Source organism: Rhinolophus ferrumequinum, chromosome 11 (genome assembly GCF_004115265.2).
Source record: "Rhinolophus ferrumequinum isolate MPI-CBG mRhiFer1 chromosome 11, mRhiFer1_v1.p, whole genome shotgun sequence".
In the NCBI taxonomy this organism is placed as follows: Eukaryota; Metazoa; Chordata; class Mammalia; order Chiroptera; family Rhinolophidae; genus Rhinolophus; species Rhinolophus ferrumequinum.
The window spans coordinates 66,935,631-66,958,372 of NC_046294.1; the positions used below are offsets into that span (position 1 = coordinate 66,935,631).

Genomic DNA, 22,742 nt, shown 5'->3' on the forward strand with positions numbered 1-22,742 from the left:
CTGCATTGAGTTCGAGGATTGGCTGTTCTAAGATGGCCTCACTCTCATGTGGGCAGTGGGTGCTGGTTGGAGGCAGGGACATCTTTGTTCTCTGCATGTGGGTGCTCATCCTTCGGTTGGCTAGACCAGCTCTTTACATGGTGGTATCAAGAGGGCTTTTTATTTTTTATTTTTAAACTACTTTATTGAGGTATGATTGATATATAAAAAGTTGTATGTATTTAACGTAGACAATTCTATAGGTTTGGGGATAAGTATACACCTGTGAAATCATCACCACCATCAAGACCATAAATATAACCATTGCTTCCCAAAGATTTCTCCTGCCATTATTATTATTATGATTTATTTTATTATTATTAATTTGTAGTAAGAACACTTAACATATGATTTAACTTCTTAAATTTTAAATCCAAGAGCACTTCTCAAAGCCCATCTTCAGAAGTAGCACAATGTAATTTCTGTCACATACTCTTGGTGAAAACAAGTCACAAGGCCACTTAAGATTCAAAGGGGGAAAGAGCATCCGCTTTTTGCTTGGAGAAGTGATAGAGTCACATTACAAAGGAGCATTCGGGATGGAAGGAAACATCATGATTATTTAAAAAATAATCTACCATAGGCTCTAAACTCCATGCTCTTTCTACTAGCAAAACTTCAATAAAAATCCCAAATTGCCCCAACTGTTCTTTTTACAGGTTTATAAAAAGTCCTACATAAAAGGACTATTTTGTATAACCTGGAATAGATGTTAGAAAACTTGAGTTCTAGACCTATCTCTACTGCAATGGGATCTGGGAGTATGTTCTTCTAAATGGACTTTAATTTTTTCATCTATGAGAAAGGATTTGGTCTGTTTTCTCTCTAAGGGCTCATGCAACTCTATGAATTGATAGAAGAGTGTCTGATTTTTAGATCAGTATGAACCAGCTTCCTGGGGGATGGGCAGGCTGGAAAAGAAAAAAAAGGCTAGAAATGAGATGGCTTCTATTTTGCAACATACTCCTTTCTTTGCTACGCATGCAGAATTTGGGTGGCAGTAAGTGAGCAAAGGACACTCCTTCCCACGGGTGGTTGAACTCTTCCGTGATCTGGGTGCTGCTGTGACCATGTATTATATGCTAAGCCAGCATGGGTCCTCCAGCATTATACCAAGGATTAGAGTACAAGTCTTTGTTCTAAGGGCTTCTAGACCTGGTTAGACAAAACAATCGCCATGCAACATAAACTCACACCAGCTAAGCAGATAGTAGAGGTGAAAAGGCTACTGAATGGGTCTCTTCCTAAGGGAAATGCATAGCTGGAAGCTCTCTCAGAAAGAGAGAGAGCTTAGTTGCCTAGTCTATGGAAGATCAGGTTCCCAAGGAGAAAACTAATGTTTAATTTAGCACAAAGACAGCTCAGAATCTCTCTCCAGGGGACTGGGCCTGCAAACAGATCCACATGCAAAGAATCTAAGTGAGAAAAGGAAGCTCTCTTTGGTGCAATAACTACAGGACTTGGGCACAAACTTGACTGAACCAAAGCCTCTGCCTATTGTTTCTGTCAGGAGGACCTCTGCTCTTTCCTGTTTACTCTTATGTCTGTACTTTGCACTTTTTCAACCCTTTTGTGAAACAACCAAATGGGCTACAACTACTAGCACATACCTTCTGCTGTCTGAAATTACACGATGCAGCGTGGTAATCAAATGTGCAAGCCTTAGCCGGTTTAGCAAGTATTGGTCCACTTAAGTGAACAACAAATACAAAAAACTTCATTTCTTGAGCTTCTTAGCCACAGAATATTTTTATTTTTACATAATTTAGACTCCAGAGACCTCCAGAAATGAGCAGTGCACACTTACACATGGCAATTGTCATTCCAAAGACACAGTACAGTACATATTGTATTCAATTAAGCCACTTCTCTGCACCCTGGTTACCATGACTCTAAGAGATTATACTGTGTATCCAACAGACTCCTGGTAAGTTATTAGCAGTTGCAGCAAACTTTCGCTGTAAGTAAACTTTTCTGAAAACAAAACAAAAATACCCAGACGTAATTAACTTTCTATTCAAATCAGGCAGAACTACCTGAAAAGAATTTTGTTGTACAATGAGGAATTCAAGGTGTTGGGCTTCATGTGGGTGAGAGTTATTAGTGTGTTGGAAAAGATCCACAAATATAACTCAGCCACATTTCTGACAAAACAGAATTTCTAAAACGACAATGTGAATGATTCCATATTAATGCATGAACCTGTCATAATGACTCAGGAAGCAGGAACACTGTAAAAACAATATAAAACAAAAGAAATCCAGCATGAGTTTAGCTGTACATTTCCTAAGAATATTATCCTTCCAGAGGAAGAGGGGATGTAAGTTTAAATTGTGGGGAATAAACAAACTAACAAAAAAAATTTTTGACTACATTTTTTGCTCTGAGTTAGAACCAATAAATCCATCCTGGCCCAAACAGCATCCACTCAACAAGACTAGTCTTACTCTAATCCTCTCACTTCTTCATGGAAACGTTGTGCTTTTGATTAAGAATTACCGTCACTAAAACTTGCTTTGAAGCCTTGGCAAACTTTCCTCGTATTTCTTATGGAAAGTCACACTTTAGAAGGTACTGAGCAAAGATGAGATTCCAAGCTAAGAACCACATCAAGGCATAAAATTTTCAACATGTCCAGGTCAGGGTTGGGAAGAGGGCAAATTCGTGTTGCCTGTTCAGTTGCCGTCCCAGTGAGTTAACTGATTCCTTAGCAACTCGGGCCAGGGATCTGGCTTTCAGGAGCATAAATTTAAATCTCCACAGCAGGGAACTTCTAACTCTTTGTGACTCTGTGACCAGATTCACTTAAGAATTATTCATTAGTCTGAATTAATAATTCAGTTAAAAGGTAAATTTGGGCTATTCAGAATAGTTCTAATGATTCCAGACTCTCAATAAACAATTTAAATTTCTCATTTACTACCCACAAAGCCACATGCCACACTCGCTGGGCAACTGAAACAGTCTCTATTGCTGAAGAAGTAAAGTCAAATAAACACTCACTCTAGTCAAGTTCAGGATTAGGAGTCCTAGAATCCTAGGAATTGAAGAAATATTAATTGGTTCTGTTCTCAAGAAGGACACTAACCCATTCCAGGGAAATGTAAATCCATCCCAGATGACATCTCCATATTAAACTATTTAGGGAAACTGGATCACATGATATCCCCTCACTAACCATTTTAAGTAAATAGTACAGAGAAAAGCCATGTCCTTCTACGAAATGTCCCTGACACACTTCTGGAGACAGAATCAGGGCTTGGAAAACCATGAATCTGACTCGAGTATGTCGCTTCTCACATTAATAATCACAGCTAAAATGTATTGAGCCTCTACTAGCTGACAGGCAATTAATTACATCACTTGCTCAACAGCTCTAAGTAGTGAGTTCTATTACTATTATTCCATTTCACAGATGAGGAACCCGAGGCAGGAGAGGTTAATTAACTTAACCAAGAAGACACAGCTGTTAGGTGGTAGAGCCGTGATACCAGGTAGTCTCACTCCTGACCCCAGGCTCCAACTGCTATGCTGCCTTGCCTTAAACAGCCAACTTCACCAGTTCTACTTCCAACCCATCCACCCTCCTTTTAGACTATAAATACTAAGAGGGCAAAGGCTATACCAAATTGCTCATCTTGGGTACTAAATTCTCATGACATGGAATAGTTGCACACCGATCCTTTATTGAATTAAGGGATAATTTCTCCGAACCCTAGAAAAGCACCCATTTACACGATCTTGATATGAGATTTCAGAACCTTAGCTAAAAGCATTAAGAGCACGGAGAGCACAGTGCATGTAAATTCTGTTCTTTGCCCATTTTCAAAGCCATTCTTTTTGGCAATTGGTTGTGGAAGGGCCCGACTCTCTAGCCTTCTTCAAGCCCTGTGGTGCATACGTGAACTTCTCTTTTCGGCCCCTCTAGAAGGAAATGAAAGAGCTTTTATTCTCCCACATCTGATCCTTAGATGTGTGTAGGAGAAGGTGGAAGCTGGCAGCCATAGGTAGATAGGCCACTAGCTAGTACTCTCAGCATCCCCATACCATGCCTTGAATCAGGGAAGGAAGGAGCCGTGGGCTTTTCTCCTCTTCCGTCTATTCCACAGGGTCCCTTTCCTGTGCCCTGTGAACAGGGACCAACTAGGAGAAATTGGTATCTGACCAAACCTTAGGGCAAGTAAAAGATCTGTACCACATCTGCATTAAAAAGCAACTAGGAAAATAAGTAGCTCTCAACGATCATCTGGAATCATAGTTTCTCATAAATTATTGCACGTGATTTTTTTTTTTTAATGAAAACACCTTTTCCAAGTTAGTAAACAAGCAAACTCATTCATTAAGAAGATCAGTTTACATATCAAGAGAATACACTTTTACCCACAGGGCAATTCTTATTTGCACTGAAGGCCTAGCGAGCCTAAGAAGAGAGGTGTAGTTGGTTCTGCTTCTTTTAGTTTCTCTTTTGTGTCTAGCTAGTATGCTTTTAAAACCATCTCCTTGTGATGCCAAAGGCCATGTCCTGCTGTATATAACTCACTGTGAATGGAAGAAGTATGTAAATAGCAAGGCATTAGGCAGCTCAGGGGACTTGAGGATAGGTAATACAGAACACTTAGGCAATGCACTGTGAGAAGAGGCTGCTGGAGGGGAGATGTAATACTTGTCTTCAAGTATATGAAGGATTATTATTGCTTCATAGATGCTGACTCCTCTGAGCCGTGCTTGCTCTACCATTTTCCAGCGCCTCCGATTTCACTCTTGCCAGAGCGGCAGACCCTCCAGCAAGTCGACCCACCTCACCTGAGCCCCTCAACTACTCAAACCCAACCACACTGCCTGTCAGGATTCACTCTCTGGCCCCAAACACTTCACGTTCACGCCCACCCGCACTCAGCTACCGCATTCCACATTTCCGGATTCTCTCCCTTCTCCCAGGCCCTGCTGCTGACACACATTCTGAATAAAGCTCTCCCTGGCCTGGATTTGAATCTCTCTCCCACCGACGTCTAAGAGTACTCATGCTTTGAGCACCTATGCGTTGCACATTACGCTGACTGTTTTGCTAGAGAATATTAGCTTTATTTTACAGATGAAGACACTGAGGCCCAAAAAGAATAAAATTATTTCCCCAAGCTCATATTGCCAGTAGGTGCGGAGTACGGATGCAAACCCAGGTTGAACTATAAAATCTATGCATTAAATTCTTCCATTTACTCTATCTCTAAGCCTCAGTTTCCTATTTGTAAAATGGGGAAAATGTTGCTTACGCACTTTTTTTTTTTTTTTTGGTAAGGCATTACAAAATGTGTAATAAAAGTGCCTTGTAAATTTTAGGGCTCAGTAAATATTTATTACTCCCTCCCGCTCATTTTCTATGAGAGTTTTTGTCCATTCTACCTAGTCAGTACTTTTGCTATTACTTTATCGATGTGGTCTTCATTTGCCTGCTATGTCGTTAGCTGTATTTCTATCTTTCTCCCACAGACCTGTTAGAGTGTGAGGGAAATTATCATGAAAATGCAGGAAAAAAGAATTTAGAATTGTTTTCATTAAACATGACCCTGCCTATGAACAGATATAAGGGGCTATTAAAGAACAAGGAAACAGTAGAACCCACTCAGAATCATCTTTTTTTCCCAAACTTCCTCTTAGGCTTTTTGAGATTAAATAGCAGTGCTACACATGTATACAACATCAATAAAAACCAAAACAGATCATCGTGGCCACTTTTTTAAGTCATATTTAATTGTTATGTCTAAGAGCATTGGAAAACGCACGCTTATCTTGGTACTTACAAAAATAGGGAAGTCAGACCGTATGAAACTTTAAGGCTTAGAAAAATTTGATGGACAACACCTAGCAATGACATTATTTCAAAGAAAGCAGATGACTTCCATAGATAAACACTGACCTAAACAAGCAAGATATCTTGGTTGACATAATAATGTCACTTAGCTGTCAAAGCAAGCTTTCTGTCAATTTTTGATAAAGGACTGTACCAACTTCTCTCTCCACCTGAACTTTTTTGTGAGACCTTACAATTGTATTTACTTGAAAGAAGTAGTAGGATGGTTCTGGATAGAGAAAAGCTCTCCCTTTATTACTTTGTTCTGAAAAACAGAACAAAAATAGGACAGTTCTTAGGGAAATGATGGCCGCATATATAAATAATGTAAACACTCCTATCACTGGCCTGGGGAGGACATTTATCACACAGACAGCTACAGACACCCAGATCTGGCCAATAAATGATTTCTGTTCTCAGCCCCCTATGTACAGCTTTCAAATTTTGAATTGTCAATTGGAAACTTGATCATTATCAATTAAAAATAACGAGGGAACTCTGGCAATGATTTAACTTGTTTGACTTTCTTAAGCTAACAATTAACATTTTAGACGATTATTGACAAAATATTTAACTTTCCCACACCATTTGTGCAAACAACTTTTCTAATATTCCTTAAAGACGCTCCGGTGGCCACACTGTTCTGAAGCTGCTCTGGTCCACACAGTGGCCTGTAAAAAACGTACATTCACAGACCCGAAGCAGTATCCCAGCATTACCCATGTTAACTAGGATTTAGGGCGGGGGGCCTTCAGGAGAACTTAACTACACTGATCTCTCAGTCTTATCTTGACAGCACTGAAGAGTTAAAATACCAATCCCTCAATTTATAATAAAAGCGATTTCACCATTTAAAACAGACAACCAAAAGCTTAAGTATACTTTTAATACCTGGAAAAAACTCGTATTATGATGTGTTGTTTAGTAGTTTATTATTAGTAATACTAGTAATAATGCCTTGCGTTTCTGCAGGGCTTTATTTTTCCAAAGCCTGTTCGGAAACACACAATCATTGGCTTCTCTCAACAAGCTAGGGCAGCGTTATTGTTCTCTCTGTTTTACAGATGACTGCTAAGTAGCTGGTCCTAGGTCACCCAGCTGGTAGTGATCAAGCAGGCACAGGACAGAGGATGCAGACTCCTTGTCTGATCTGCTTTCTTTCCTCCACACTACATTAGAGAAAAGATAATCTCTAAAGCCAAAGATGACTTGGAACCACTTATCTATCCATCCTAGCAACACAGTCTATGCCACAGAAAGAGCGCTTGTCTCAGGCAAAAGGGAAAGATTAATAATGCACCACAGAAGCTCTAAACCATACTGTTGCAGGGACCAGCAATTATTCAGTTTCACAGTTCATTCAGAGATGCAAACATACTTCACCAGAAAATGATTTAAGTGCCTGAAGCCTGCTCCAAGTGGTTAGAAATGCAGATCTGCTCAAAGCCCAACAATCCAGGCCCTCGGAAAGGCCGTTCCTGAAGTTCCTGCAGCAAGGGGGCTTCCCCTGAACTTGTACTTGAGCTAAATGAAGAAACTGGCTGAGTAAGGGCTGCAGAATTAGGCTCTCAAGGTGGACAGAATTAGAACTGGCTTGGAGGTTATTCTTGCATTGTTCTTGAATCTTAGGCTATTGAGAAAACTCAGACATTATATAATTCTTGCAGTGTAACACCCCTCAAAGTTAATACTATCCCATTAAACAAAAGTTCTCCTTTTGCCCTCATTCAAGTATTGCAGACTATAGACAAGGCATTGTACTACGTAGCAGGTATGCATGATACAGAGCTTTCTTTCAACTGAGAACACAGTGTATATTTGATTTCAGATGATCAATATCCTCTGCCTTTCTCCAAAGGACGTTTATGGCCATTTATGGCATACGAATTAACTATGAAAGTGATACATTCAACACACCCAGACAAAAGTAAATCTGGTTATGGACACAGTAGCAATACAATTATGAAGAATTCTGACACTCATTCTGCGCAAAGGCCCCTTTAAATTAATAGCGTTTCAGAAAATAAAAGGAGCCTGAGTGAAGTGAGACCTGCAGGTCTAACAGGCTGGGTGAATCACTCCCAAATGCCTAGGCCTCCCTTCGGACACAATGTTATCAGGTTAATACAGTACTTGCATCACCATCTCTGAGTGCCATGCTGAGTAACAAAGCACCAAATTTAGAAGCTAAGATGGAGAAGGGAATTTCCAATAACCAAAAGGGGAGTATGGGGGGGGGGGTCGGGGTGGAGGTGGATCACCTCTTGCAACGCCACACGTTTTCAATGAACAGCAAACATTAGAAATGAACTATTGTTTTCACCCCTAACTCACACTCCACCTCCCATCATCACTGCACTAGGACAGGGTGGTCTTCTAAGGGACTGTTTTAGGCGATGGTTGGTGGTTAGGAGGAAAAGAAAAAAATAGATTCCCTCTTAGAACGGCAGTGGTACAGCAGCCACCTTTGGCTTCTGCAGCAGTAAGCCTTCCGTCGGGACAGGTCAGACAGACACTGTTCTCTCACTTCCTTCCAGCATGGATATTGCTAATCGTCAAGTTACAATAACCACTGAAGTTGGTTTCATTTTGCATCCCCAAACCCCCCAAGTAAAAGACGGCAGCCTCATCTTACTTCCAAGTTGGATAAGAGCAAAAACCAAAAGCACAAGGCCATGAACAGACAGACATGCCACCTTGCCTGCAGAGGCTAGGACGGGAAGGCCACAGCCCGTCTTGGCACCCAGGACAGAGATCAGTCTGACCACTGAGAAGGGCTGGGCGCCTCGCTCCCTGTATCATCCCCAGAAACACTTACCAGGAGACTGTGAAGCACACAAAGCCGTATTATTAGGAGACTTGGAGACAGATTATAAATTTACTGGGGACAATCAAGGCATTTAGATAGTTTTGGCTGCAGATGCTAGTGACACACACAGGCATACAAACCTCATTCTTCTCTCCATTCCAGTGAGTCTATACCCCCTTCCTTCACCTCAGCATCTCTCCTTCACAAAACAGACTCTCATTGCTCTCCTAAGGAATTCCAGGGAGAGATGGGGACAGAGCAGGTGGTCCGGAAAGGCAATCAGGCCTTGAAGCTCTAATGTAACCCCACAAGTTAATTGTATTCAAGGATAAACCAGCAAACACTGGGCAGTTTAACCAGTTAGCAGTTATTTTTCCTCGGGAGTCGTGTGCCAAGAAGTTGCAGTTCTAGGCATCCCAAGGAAAATGTATGTGTGGTGGGGAAGAACAGCACCTCTTAGCCCACCCCCAGTTTCTGGAAACTTGATCACCACAGACCCAGGCCAGGGATAAGGGGAACCACAATGAAGCATCCTGTGGGCTTGTCTGCAGGGTGTCCTCCCCGGAGATCTCTTTTTCAAATTCCTTTGGAGAAATTCGACGCAGTACCCTCCTTCCTTTGGGCTTTTTGAGTACTTTTTGGCTTGCCTGGCCATTTCCTGTTGCTGACTTTCATCAGGGCTGACTTGGACAAACGAGCTGTGCTATGAGTGGACACAGGACTTCAGGAGCCCCACAGAACTCAGAAATGGAGGAAGCTTGCAGGGCTGTAAGGCAGGGCTCCACTTTCTACCCAGAGGCCACCGGCCCAGCAGCTCTGGGGGACTCCAGCACACGGCAGGCAGTCACCTGACCAGGACTGGCACTGAGAACCAATGATTCAAGGGATACTCCCTCTGGGATGGGGCGTGTCTGTGCCTCTGAGGAAGAACTTCCAGTCAGAAACTTGATCAGAACTTTCAGGTTTGATGTCCTGTCACCAGAAATACGTGAAGACAAAGTATTTCCTAGGATGACAGCGTGAAAATAGCTCCTTTGTGCCTGCCCACTTTCATGAATGCTGTAATATGGCACTACCTGACTGTAGTGTCTATGAAAAGAAGGTAGATGGGAGAGGGGACTGGGGGAATCTCTAGGAAATTAGGGAGTAGGCCTCTCAAAAATATTCCCTCACTAGTCTTTGAGGTATTCCTCTCCAAATTGTGTTTTTTACTGAGGGGATACTCAAGGAACTTCTCTGTGTTGGCAGTCACCACTTGGGTTCTCTTCACCCAAGCAGAAGGGGCCACTTCAGAGGGGGGAGGGTAACTGGGACAAGAAGGAAAAGGTTTTAATAAAGGTCAGCTGGACTGATAAATGTCTTCAGGCTCAAGAATGGCTTGTTGGGCCTCATTAGAGCTTGACAGTCAAAGCAGGAGTATCCTTGAAACCTGGCCTTCCTCAGCGGCTCAGATCTTGCCAGACTGTAGCCACCTCTTCTACAAGCTGTGGACCTCAGAGAGCCTCTGGAAAACTCAGGCTTCTTACCACTTAAGGAATACCTTACAAGTAGAGGAAAACCCATGAATGAGCCCCGGCGGAACTGGATGAGTAAGAGTATAAACCACACAAACAGCATACCCAATGGCCTTTGGGGTAGTCAGGTGACATCTTGGCCCTTTTCACTGCTGTCCACTCCACATCAGGCCACAGCAAGCTCTACCCTCACAAAAGGCCACGCGACCACAGCGAGAATCAGGAGAAAACCAGGAGCCTTACCGCAATCAGGGCTGAGTTCCTCTGGTCCCCGGAGGTTGAAGCTGGTGGCTGCTGCTCCCCATCGATCCCACCGCCGCCACCATTATTGCTACTGTTAAGCAGGTGCTGCTGGTGGTGATGGTGATAGTCCGGTGGGGGTGGTGGGGCTGCTGTCACTGCTGCTTGGGAGGCTGTAGGAGGGGCAGCAGGGGGTGGTGGAGGGGCTGTAGTGGTGGCCGCAGTGGCAGTGGCCTTGGTGTGTTTGCCAGTCTTCCTTGCCCCCTGGCCATGCTGTACAAGGCTCAGGAGCTGCAAGGTGCTCTCTCTTTCCCGGTCTGAGCTCTCTGCCCTACCACGTTCATAGCGTCCTTCACAGCTCAGGTGGTGCTGGCGGCAGACGGCAATCCGAGCCCGGAGGCGCTCCACGATAGCACTGTGCACTCTTGGGGTGACTGAGCCCCCTCCAAGGAGCCCCGCCCCAGGGGCCCCCCCTAGCCCTCCTGTGGGGGCTTGCGGGGGCGCTGTGTCCCCCATCTTTGCGGACACAATGATTGCTGCCTCTGGGATGGTGAGGTGGAGGGAGGCTACTGCTGGCTATTGCAGGCAAATCTGTTTTTGACAATGTGAGCTCAGTGTTCAGGGCCACATGAATAGAGGTCTTCAGAGGTTGGGGGGAGCAGTGGAGAAGGTGTGGGGGAGGGGTGTTAGTAAAAAGAGGATGAGGAGCAAGAATAGAAACCAACCACAGAGGGTAAGTTGGAAACAAACCCTGATCAACTTACTCTAATCGCATTTGACAGCTCAGGAGAAGTTGGACAAAGTTGGTGGGGTTTTTTTCCCCCCCACCAAGCTGATAAGAGCCACTAGGTACTTTGTGAACACACGATCTGGGGTTAGAGCAAGAATTTGGGATTGTCAAGCCAGAGATAGCAACAGACAGCAAAGGGAATTGAGAGAGGTATTAATAGAGAGCTGGACTCCCCCTCACCTAGTTGTTTTGGAAAATTCTTTATGAGGATGTTTCTGCAGAGAAACACATTTCTACCATGGTCTATGTAACCCCCAGCGTTTACTTTTCCTCAGGTTGAAAAAAAAAAAAAAGTGCTGTTTCAGAAGGTTTTTGAAGTCAATGTTCAAAACGCACAAAAATCAAGAGAGACTCTTTCGGCTTTTAATTTCACCTCCCTTTCCCTTCGCTCCGGTGTTTCCTCCTCTTTGGGGGGCTGTAGGATGTTGTCTTCTCCCAAAAGAGGGAGACAGCTTTTCAATTGTTAACAATGTCAGTAACTGGACTTTTGGACCATTCTTTTTTCTTCAGCTAATCCAATCACCGGTAAAATCCTCATTCCCTCTAAGGTTTCCTAGTCTTAAATGAAAGCAGTCTGAAGTCGCTAGCCACTGAGAGAGATCCTTCAACACATTTTTTTCGTTCCCGCTTAGGTTTCTATTCCTCACCCCCGGCTCTATTCTAACACAGTATCAAGAGAGACAAACTCTTCCGAGAGTAATTTACAAACGATGGTCAAACTTACAAACTTCCAGCAAATTGCACCGAGTCATATCCAGCCACTTTTCTGTCCACTTTTGTACATTCCATCCCGGCCAGTGGATCTGAGGGTCTGGACTCGTAATAAGCAATGTGGTTCTATCTCTTGTATTGCTCCGCTTTATAGATGGAAAAAAAAAAAAGTAGCTTGTATTTTCCTTTCTCTTTCCCGTCTGTTGTTAGCCGCTTTGCTGACACTGGCTCCACTGCCCCGAGTCACGGCGATACACAGGCTTTCATTGTGCTCCGATAGGAGAGGGAGAGAAAGAGAGAGAGTGAGACAGAGAGGGAGAAAGAGAGAGCCAGCAAGCTGCAGATGGGGAGGGGGGGGCGGCGGAGGGGGTGGAGGGGGCGGGCGGGCGGGCGAGCGTATCCGAGGCTCCCTGGTGGAAGGCTGGTGCCACTGCACGAGTGAGTAATTGCAGCCAGGCACCGAGGGACGGGGGACGCAGAGGGCCTCCCAGTGGCTGAAGAGGTAAATCCCAAAGCCTGCGCGTCTCACTACGCGCTTAGCTCAGCCTCAGCCTCAGCCTCGGCTATAGGGGGAAGACGGGGGAAATTCCCCAACCTCTACACAACTACTTCATCAGCTGTAAATGTTTAAGAAATCCCCGGCCAGGGAATGTATTTTCCCTTTCAGATCTACATTACGCCCCCCTGAGGATATCATTTTCATTTTTCAATATGTTGTAAAGTACACCGCTGAGCACCCTAGCAAGAGCTGGGTGAGCACTGAGGAAATGTTCATGAGCTGGCTGTAGGTAGGAGTGTGTGTGTGCGTGTTGGGCACGGGGTAGGGGGTGGAGAGGAGAAGAAATCACATTTGTAGCTCCTAAAGGGCGGGCAGGTGTCTTGTCTACCTTCCTGGCTGTTTGTGTGTCTCTGGACCAAGGTCATCACAAGCAAATCAGCAGGGATACGTAAAATATTTTATGATGAACTTACCGATACTAGTTTGGTAGGAAAAAAAGGTTTTTCTTTGAAAATACAAGATGTCCATGACAAATGCAAGATCTGAGGTCTCCATGGCTACCTGGCTTACATATGTAATGAGGGAAATCAATATGTAGCAGCTGAGTTTCAAGAAGTTTAATAACACAAACCAAATAGATCTCTTACACAGACTGTTGTGCGCTCATCTTCAGATGATCATACCCTTAAAATCTCCAACTGTATATTGGATGCTTCTTGTCATTCATTACGGACAATAAATTACGGTGAGCCCAATATTGGGATAGACAGTACCGTAAATACTCGTGTGTGCCCTAGCTTGCATGTGAGGTCGCAAGCCCTAAACCAACTCTGGCATCTCAGCAACATGCTCCTGCTTCAAACTGAGCTATGACTAGAAATGGATGGGTAAAAGCAATGAAAACATTTAAAGACTGGATTTATTTACAATTTAGTTCCCACTAGGCTGGCCTACTTTAGTCCACTTTACTTTCACAAATCCTGTGATGTTAGTTTGCAATCGGGACAAGCCCACACTGATGGAATACAACATGTTTTACTTTCCATTGGAACATACTTCCATCTGTCCCTTCCCGGGCTAAGTTCCTCACCACTCATGTGGAGAAAGGCAGAATTCTATCTTCGTTCGGTATGCAAACGTCAATGGAGACCTTTCTCAGGAGGTATCATTAAAAAGTGAAGGGTTTTGATTATTTTATCTTTGATTTTTAAAAAGTTGTATTCGTTAGACATTATCTTTTCTATTATTCCAGGTACTTTATGTTCAGCGATCATACTTGACAAAATAAAAAAATGTAATATTTACACTTAAAACTCCCTGTTCACTCTACAGTCCTGCAGTGGCATGGGTTTTAATAAGAGACCTTGGTTAAATCTGCTATTCCTAAATGACGTCAACTTTGATTTCTATGCTAGACAGGAACACCTTAAAAATTTGTCAAGCAAGAATTTAATAAATTTTCATACAATAGTCCAGTAGTGTAAGACACTTCTTTAGAGTGTCTTTTGCACAAATTTACCCTTTATAGCCATTTACCTTCAAGCTGACATAATTACCAGCCACATCCTCATTTCCATTCACATTTGTTGCTACTTATTTACAATCACCGTTTTAGGCACAGCCCTTGGTATGTATCTCCCTTAATACACAAAAAATCCTGAGAGATAGGTATTATAAACCCATTTATAAATAAGGAAACTAAGGCTCATCGAAATTAAACTGCTTGTTCCAGTATATGTAACTAGTAAGTAAAAGACCAGGACTCAAACTCAGGACCGATTTCAAACCTATGCTTTCTTAACCACTGGGCTTGCTGCCTCAATATCAAGTGTGAAAAGAATTACAGGGAGAAGAGACTATCCTCAAAATAGAGAAGTGCTGCCATTACACCTCACTCGACATGCAGGAATCTAAGCAAGTCCTATAATACCTCCAAGAAACAAGTAGTGAATAGAACTACTCATCTGAATATGAGAACAGACAAGTGGGAAAATACGGTCAATTACATCCGACTGCCAATAAAATAAATACTTTTTTTCTTTATTTTTCCCTTTTTATGGTACTGGTCCCGCTCTTATAATCCTATCTTCTGTACAGCCATATGAATTCTTTCAAGCACAACTTCCCTTTTACTTGTCCATTTCTGTCTTCCTTATCATCTCTATTATCCATAGCTAACAACACTAAAGCATCTAATACTATAGTAATAAATGCCCAGATCTAATAAGTTCATAGACATGTGAGATCTGTAGTTTATAAACTATTTCTTGCTAATGTTATATCGAATCAATGATATTGATGATGATGATGATGATGATAAAGTAACAGAGTATGTTGCAATAACTGCAAAAGTTAGTTCTTTTTTCACATTTGTTTTCTTCATAGACTACTTGCTTTTTGTTCCGTGACCCATGCTACCGTGTTTCCCCGAAAATAAGACCTAGCTGGACCATCAGCTCTAATGTATCTTTTGGAGCAAAAATTAATATAAAACCCAGTAGTATATTATATTATATTGTACTGTATTATATATTATATTATATTATATTATATTATATTATATTATATTATATTATACCTCGCTTTATAGTAAAATAAGACCAGGTCTTATATTAATTTTTGCTCCAAAAGATGCATTAGAGCTGATGGTCCAGCTAGGTCTTATTTTTGGGGAAACACGGTAATTCTCATTTCCTAACAGCCCGTCTCTGCCATTCTTTTGGTGTTATCATGTACTTAAAAGCCTCTTGTATTCTCCAAACACTCACTGAGGAAACTTGCTCGGTTGCAATGACCCCAGACAATAGCAAAAAGGTATTCACTCCTCACACGAAACATCAGCATCAGTATTCTCAGCACTTTGTGAGCTTTTCCTACCTGTTTTATTAAATAGGGATAACTTCAGAAAGAATTAAGTAATCTCGATATAAGGACTAAATAAAATGTAGCTTTCTATGCATGCACGTACACTGAAGTTCACGCTATGAACCACGTAGATGAAGCCAGTTTCAACCAACATTTGAAGTAAAAAACGGAGTATCTAAAATTCCTCAGTATAACAGATCCTACTAGGACACAACTTTTAACAATTAAAGATACAGAATAGACAGGGTTCATTTGTTCATTCTGAAACCATTTTTCTTTATTATATTATGGGAAAACTTAGATGTGCAAAGCAATGCAGATGCCAAAATATGCTTTTAAACTGTTTGCGGCTGAATCTCTCTCTTTGAGATCTTCTATATAAAAACTTGTATGGGAAAAGTTATGTATAAAAATAAACAAAATACATCTTAATCATTAACACGTAGACAAAACTGAATAGAAAAAAGAAAGAACATTATGAAGTATGAAATACATATCATGAAATTATTCCTGAATGTGAAGGTTGAAAGACTTCAGGCCTAACATCTATTTCTAAGGGAAACTTTAGGAAAGGAAAAAAGCACTCCTCTACTTGGAATGGGTAAGCTACAGTCTGATTCTGAGGCAACAGGACTCAACTGAATGAAGCACTGAGATTTCTTTCATCGCGCACTGATTTAGATAATAATAGTAGTAAAAAATATATTAGTGAAAATCATTTGATGCTAAAAAAGTATAATAAACAGATCTGGGCAGGGATTCAGCAATAAATACATGTCGACGTTAGTCTAAATACATTTTACAAATGCAGTATTTTTCTACTAAACTGACAGGACACGAGGAGCTCATTCACTTGATAGTAGTTTGTAATAAAGTCATTATTATGTAATTTCAAAATACACTTAAAATTATTAAGCTTATGTTTTCTATGTACAGCAGATGAAAGTTTTATTACTGTAGAGTGCCATTTCATGGAAATTAAGATGAACATGTTTTAAACAAGATATTTTACCATGAAGATATACATAAAATATATAAATATGTCACATGATACAGAGAAACAAGACTCATGATCTTCACATTTACAGGAATTTATAAAATCTTCTCTGAAGGAAATTTGTTATCATTCAAACTTCTCATCTTGAAAGTAATCCGCAAGATTGAGATATTCTTGAAGTTGAGCATATTTCTGTATATACAATAAAAAAACTAGTTATTTTACTCAAAGCAATGAAGTTATAAGCTAGCCTTTTCAATCTACTACAGACACAAACAGGAACTAGTTCATTTCATGATAATCATGAACAAAAACCTTTTTAACATAAACAGGGAGTCAATTTCAAATAAGGATTTCTAACTCATTAAAGTATTGGAAAGAGATCAAGCTGAACACTATTAATTTCATAACTTTCTTATAAATTAATTCTCTAATACGTATATTTATAGAAGTATAACAACTTCAGTAACTTATTCAACAAAAATTTGTTGAATGCATAACAGATGTCAAATACTCTGCTAATGACTGTCTAGGCACTAAGAAAAATTGCTTTCCCTACCGGTAAGGAGAACAGAGTTCAGTAGTGATACACCAATGACAACCAAAACAAATGCCGTAAAAAAGTATAGACACTGTTATGAGGCTTCAGAAGAAGGATCATGGTTAGTTGAGGTAACAGAAAAGAGTCATTTAAGCTGTTCTGGGAAAAAAAGATTTGCGGGGGAGAGTTCTCTGTAGGAGACAACAGTCCATGCAACAGTTACAAGAAAGTACGGGGTTTGACTACAATCTGAGGTTTTTTAGGGGAATTGAAAGAGAGAAGACTGTACCAAAGAAGTTGAGATTAGGAAATAAAAAGTATGAAATATTAGGTTAAGGAGTTTAGCAATAATGTGACTGGCAGTAGAAAGCTGCTACAGGTATTAAGGCAGGAGACTGACATGATCTAAACTGTATTTTAAGAAGAGTGGTAACACATCCATTCTAGAATAGTTTGGCATCCAGTTATGAGTCTACTGTAATAATTTAGGTAATGAGGGCCCAAATTTGAGTGATAGAAATGAAGATAGAGAGTAAAGATAAGATTAGGACAAGATAAGACAAGTCAGGATGATCTGGAGATTGCACAGTTGATGACGAGTTCAAAGTGCTTACCTCATTGGAGGAGACAAACTGACTATTGGTTTCTTAACTCTACTTACAGAACTCTGGTTCTACTTCCAGTAAGGTGAGAGAGGGTCCTGATGACTCAGACTTTTGTGGTGATTAGGGAGCTATAGAAGGGAATGCATTTTCCTTCCAGACAGGGCCATGAAACCTCCCCTACACCCCCAAAGATCTCTGACTAGATCACTTTCTCTGGAAAGAATGAAGAAAAGAACAGGAGGGGAAATAACCTACGGACTATTAAGGGATTCTCTTGACCTAGTTTTCAGACAGGTTCTATCAGATGTAAGTAAAGTACTCTAGAATTAGGAACCTAGACCTTTAAAGTTTGAGTGTTTTTATGCTTTTTATGTTATCTTTCTTTATAGTTTTTGTTTATTAAATTTATTTTGGGAAATTACAGTCTATCTCAACTATACTAAGGAAGGAAAACCTCTCTGCTTTTATTATTAATAATAGCTAACCTTAATTGATCAATTAGTAATTGCTAGGTCCTATACTATTTAAAATGTGCTACTCATTTAACAGCCACAAAATTATTATTATTGTAGTTCCTATTTTACTGAAGAGAAAATTTTGGCTTAGAGAAGTAAAGTAACTTGCCCCCAAATTCTACTGGTAGAAAATATTTAAATTCATCTTTTAACCATTATAGTATGCTATTTTTGAGATGTAAAGGGTGGGGGTGGGGTGCAGCTTTAATGTGAAAAAAGAAAAACCTCTAACAGGAAAGTGAAACTCAGAGAAAAGGCAGTTAGCATTACCTGGCCATTCTCTCCACCTAAAGACTCCATCATTCTTTACTAAAAATTTGGAGAGTTTGGGTCTTATTATGTTAAGCCCTTAAGAGTGCCAGATGAACAGACTGATGAAAACAGCTGGAATTGTGGAAGGAGAATATGAGAAAAGTCAGAACATAAAAGGAGGAGTTTGGAGTCTTCTACTCAAAAGTGGCAGTTAGATGTGAAAAAAGGAACGGGTTTGCCAAGGGAGTGAGCTTAGAGGCTGAGAAAAGAACCTCATGTAACCTGTACTTTTAAGCAGTGGCCCTCAATCTTTAATTTGCTTAGAATCACCTAATTTGTTAAACATTGGGTGTTTCTTAACACCCCCAGGATTCTCATTCAGTAGGTCTGCAGTGAGGCCAGGGACTACACATTTTCCACAAACTTCTAGCTGATTCTGACACATGTAGTTTAGGGCCACATTTTCAGAAACATCAGTTTAAGGAGTAGAAGAAAAGGAAAAGGAAAAACAAAGTTAAAAAGAGGGAAAGAAAGGGAAGAGAACAAGTGAGAAGAGTTTTGGAAAGGGACAGGATATCCAATCATAATTTAAAATTCTTATTTATATAACATTATTAAAATTTACTTTAAATACAACCGTAAAACTGAAACTTGATACTTGTACTGACATACTTTCTTCACTTGCTGGTGTTCATGGATTCACCACCCCCTCCCAACAATCCCCATATTCTACTTCCCTGGAGACCCCATCATCACAGGCACTTTCTCTTCTTAACAAAAAAATTTGTTAGAATTTTGCCAATGGCATACGATAAGAATGTTCTTCAGCTCTAACTTAGAATGAGACCTATATTAGTATTATATTTATTATATATTTTGGTTTTATTATAATTTTCTTATCATTTGTTCTTTTCTTATACTCAAGTTGCTCCTACGGCTTTAATATTATTAGGATAAAAACAGGTCATCCTAGTTCAACTGTTAGGAGGAGCAAGAAGAATAAAGTCAGTCTAGATGGCAGGTTTTGGGAAAGAAATGCTGAGATATCCTGAGATAATGGAAGAAAAATGCTTAGAGGAAGAAGCAGCAGGAAAAGGCGAAACAAAGTCAAGGTGTGAAACACAAGCTGGGGGAGGAAAGATAGGAATGAATAGTTGGTAAAAGAACTAGTTAGGTAAGAGAAGGTAAAAGAAGGAGTTGACATAATGATTGGGAGGTAAGAGCGGAAAGAGCCAAGGATACATAGTCATTCAAGTAGCTCTGAGGCCTGGTTCTAAAGGGTTACAGTAACTGGCCACGAGACTGCATCCACAGAAGGCATCACCATCGCCAGAACACACGCAGTGCTCTCTCTCAAAGGCACAGGCACACGGAGGGGCAGGCAGAGTGATGGTGAGCAGTGTCAGAGCACCTGATCATTTTCAAAATTTAATCACAGTACAGAAAGCTACATATGGATTTATCCTGGCTATAAACTTGTTTAGTTTCCAGGAAATCTTTTGAGAAAGTCTACAGACAAAGAGCTTTAAAGTAGGACCGATCTCAAAAAGAAAATGAAGCTCTTTGGTATTTTATGAGAAAAAAGTGTGCGTATTGTCCTAAACACGTATGAAATACCTTCAATGCCAGTGCTAAGTGTTATTCTCTAAACAGAATATGATACTTGGCTTTCTTTTCCTAAGAATACTTTTTCTTATTCCAGGTCACTTCTCTTGTCACAAACCCTGTTAAACTTCCTCTAAGGTAATTGATTTGAAAATGCTTTTAGTTTTTCTTCTGCAAGAAGTTTAATGTCCCTTCCATATATATTATATGATATATATATAATACATGCACAGTGATTTTTCTATACCTACTATACAATTCCTTAAAAATGTGCTGTCTCAATGGGTCTTTCAACCCCACTAGAGGGTTGGCAACACTTAAATGCATCAATAAAAGCACTTAAGAATTGTTATCTAGCAAAATGAAGACGGGACTTATGGGTAAGTGATGGTCCTCCCTAAGGCAGATTGAAAAGCAGCAGACAGGAAGGAAAGCATTGAGGGTGAGAGAAGCAGAAGCAAAGTAAAAGATAAAAAGCTGAAGGGAGGAAAATGAGAGAAAGACGACTTGAGTGTCAAGATGTGGGGGCAGGCAAACAGACCACAGGGTCGTGGTGTGCGGGGAGAGGGTAACTGTCAAAAGGGAAACCATCTGAATGCCATTCTCCAGACTGGGAGGCTCTGTGGAACATGACATGTCCTAAGAAGTTCCTGTTTTGTTGTTCTCTTTTTCTTTCTCTCTGCTCATAAGTTTATTCTTTAAGCTCTCTCTATTTTGTTTTCCTTTCTTACAAATTCCCCTATGTTATAAATAACCCAGGCAATGAATCTCAAGTCAGCCTTTTTTTTTTTCTTAAGATTAAATATACTGTTGATCTGAATTGCCTGAAAATCTACTGTATGTTCTGTCTTCTACATGCATGTAACTAGACTTGTTTTAGAAGATCGCAATCATACTAGCATTCTTTCCATGCACCGTAAACAATTCTAAGAGCTCTGTGAGCAGACCAGAGCTTAGGAGCTGCCAGCAGATCTTCAGGAATCCAGTGCACTCTTCAAAACCCCCATTTATCCCTGATCTCAAATTTAGTGATCAACAGGATAGAGGGAAATCAAAATCAGTGCTGTGGCCTGAAACCTCTGCATTCCCCTTGAATTTCAGTTACAGTGCTCACTGCTAAGTCCCATGTCCTCAAGAAGAGGATGTGGCTGGTATTAGAACTGGCAGCCGAGATCCTTTCCTCATTGGCACCAGGTGCTTCTTCACTCTCAGGTCACAAGAACTGTTCTAAAGACTAGGAAGCGGACAAGCAGAGGTGAGTCCTATCCTCTGTCAAAGAAACTAAGGGGACTTAGTATATATGCAAATAACCCCACAGATATAAAAGTGAAAGGACAGAAGATCCCACATTAAGGGACAGTATTATTGTTGATTAAAATGTACCTGATGAGCTGAATGTTCAGGGCACCTATCCAGGGTAGGACAATGATAAGCATGAGAGGAAGGGGTGGAAGAAGAGAAGAAAATACAAAGACGGGGAGAGACGGAGAGATTCTTTTTTAAATTTCACTGCCTTCTAATCGTTAGTATCCTTTCTCTAATCATAATGAGGCTCCAGAATCTACTGAGTGAGACGGTTCTCTTACAGTCACCTTACCTTCTCAATCCAGCCACTTTCTTTTGACTGATTGAAAATTCTTTCCACTGTTTCTTTAACTTGTTCATTCTCAACTTCTTCTGTCCTTGCCTTGGAGCAACATTCTTGGTATAGCTTGAATTTAAAGTGTTTCAGTTTATGATAAATTTCAGTACGTTTAGCACAAATCCTGCCAACAATAAAAACCTAAATAAAGAAATAAACACAATCTGACATATGAAGTGAATAATGAAGTGAACATATGAAGTGAACATATGAAGACTTTCTGGTTTTGAGATTTTTAACAGTAGAATCTGATAAATGCATCATTCGTTTTTTAAATGTTTACTCCATGATTCCTTTACCTTCTCTTATTGATACAACTCAGTTAACAAAAACTGGGTACCTGCTATGTTTCCAGTATTGGGATGAACAATGCAGATACATGAGAAAGATGTACTACCTATATTAGGGGAGCTACAGTCTTGGAAGAAAAATGATTATGAAACAATGTATCAAATATTACGCACAAGATGTTATCAAGATACAGAAGCGTAACAATTAACCCAATCCAGAGGAGGTGATCCTTAACTAAGTCTTTAAAAAACAGAGTTTGTGAAGGAGGAGAAAAATGGCTTGTAAGACAGAAGGGCCGGCACACCTCAAAGCAAGAAAAGCATGCAAGCTATTGAATGTACACAGTTACTCAGTTAAAAATTCCTGGATTACAATAAATTTCTAGCTTATAAGCAAAAACTGAAACAAACTCTCACACCAATATTAAGTATTGGCAGTTTATGCCAAATACATTTTTCCTGAAAAATGTTGTAAAGTAAACATCTTTGTGTTTAGTCATATTTGTGTCCTTAATTAATGGAGTCTGATATGATTAAAACACACTAATATTTTAGAAATTATGTTAGAAAACTATAAGAATTTTAATTTCTGTTTACATGGACTTCTGGGATTCTATAATTAAGAAGGCTCATCTTGTGAATTCAACCAACCAGAACATTTCTCTGTTATGTTTGAATATATACTGTGCAATACACACCTATAGCTAAAATAGGAAAACAATGTCACTGTACTGACCAAATTAAATATAACTGTACCTACAGTATTTCACTCATTGTAGAAAATGCAACATAAAGGGCTCCAAACATCATAACATAAGCAATTTTATTTTCGTGGAGTAACCTGAGGAAACTTCTTGCTAACTTAAATATTTGTTTCTGTGTCTAAATTCACTAGTGGGTTATGCTTTCATGAGTTCAGTACAAGTGGTATAATAATAATATTGATCTATGTAACTTGCATTTTATTTGACAAAGAATTG

General features: G+C 40.3%; 2 protein-coding genes across 3 annotated transcripts in view; both read right to left on the minus strand.

The window, feature by feature from the left end:
• Positions 1-12,293, minus strand: part of MAML2 (mastermind like transcriptional coactivator 2) — a 338,927-nt gene extending 326,634 nt beyond the window's left edge. The window contains exon 1 of the mRNA XM_033120686.1: positions 10,454-12,293. Coding sequence (XP_032976577.1) covers positions 10,454-10,966 — 513 coding nt within the window. The 5' untranslated portion in view covers positions 10,967-12,293. The remainder of the gene's footprint in view (positions 1-10,453) is intronic.
• A 3,153-nt stretch (positions 12,294-15,446) lies between these two features.
• Positions 15,447-22,742, minus strand: part of CCDC82 (coiled-coil domain containing 82) — a 31,351-nt gene continuing 24,055 nt past the window's right edge. Inside the window, exons 8-9 of one of the 2 annotated variants that reach the window (XM_033120545.1) lie at positions 21,428-21,613; positions 15,447-16,504 (exon numbers count right to left, since the gene is read on the minus strand). In XM_033120545.1, coding sequence (XP_032976436.1) covers positions 16,439-16,504; positions 21,428-21,613 — 252 coding nt within the window. In that variant the 3' untranslated portion in view covers positions 15,447-16,438. The remainder of the gene's footprint in view (positions 16,505-21,427; positions 21,614-22,742) is intronic. The other variant, XM_033120544.1, reaches the window with a different exon arrangement.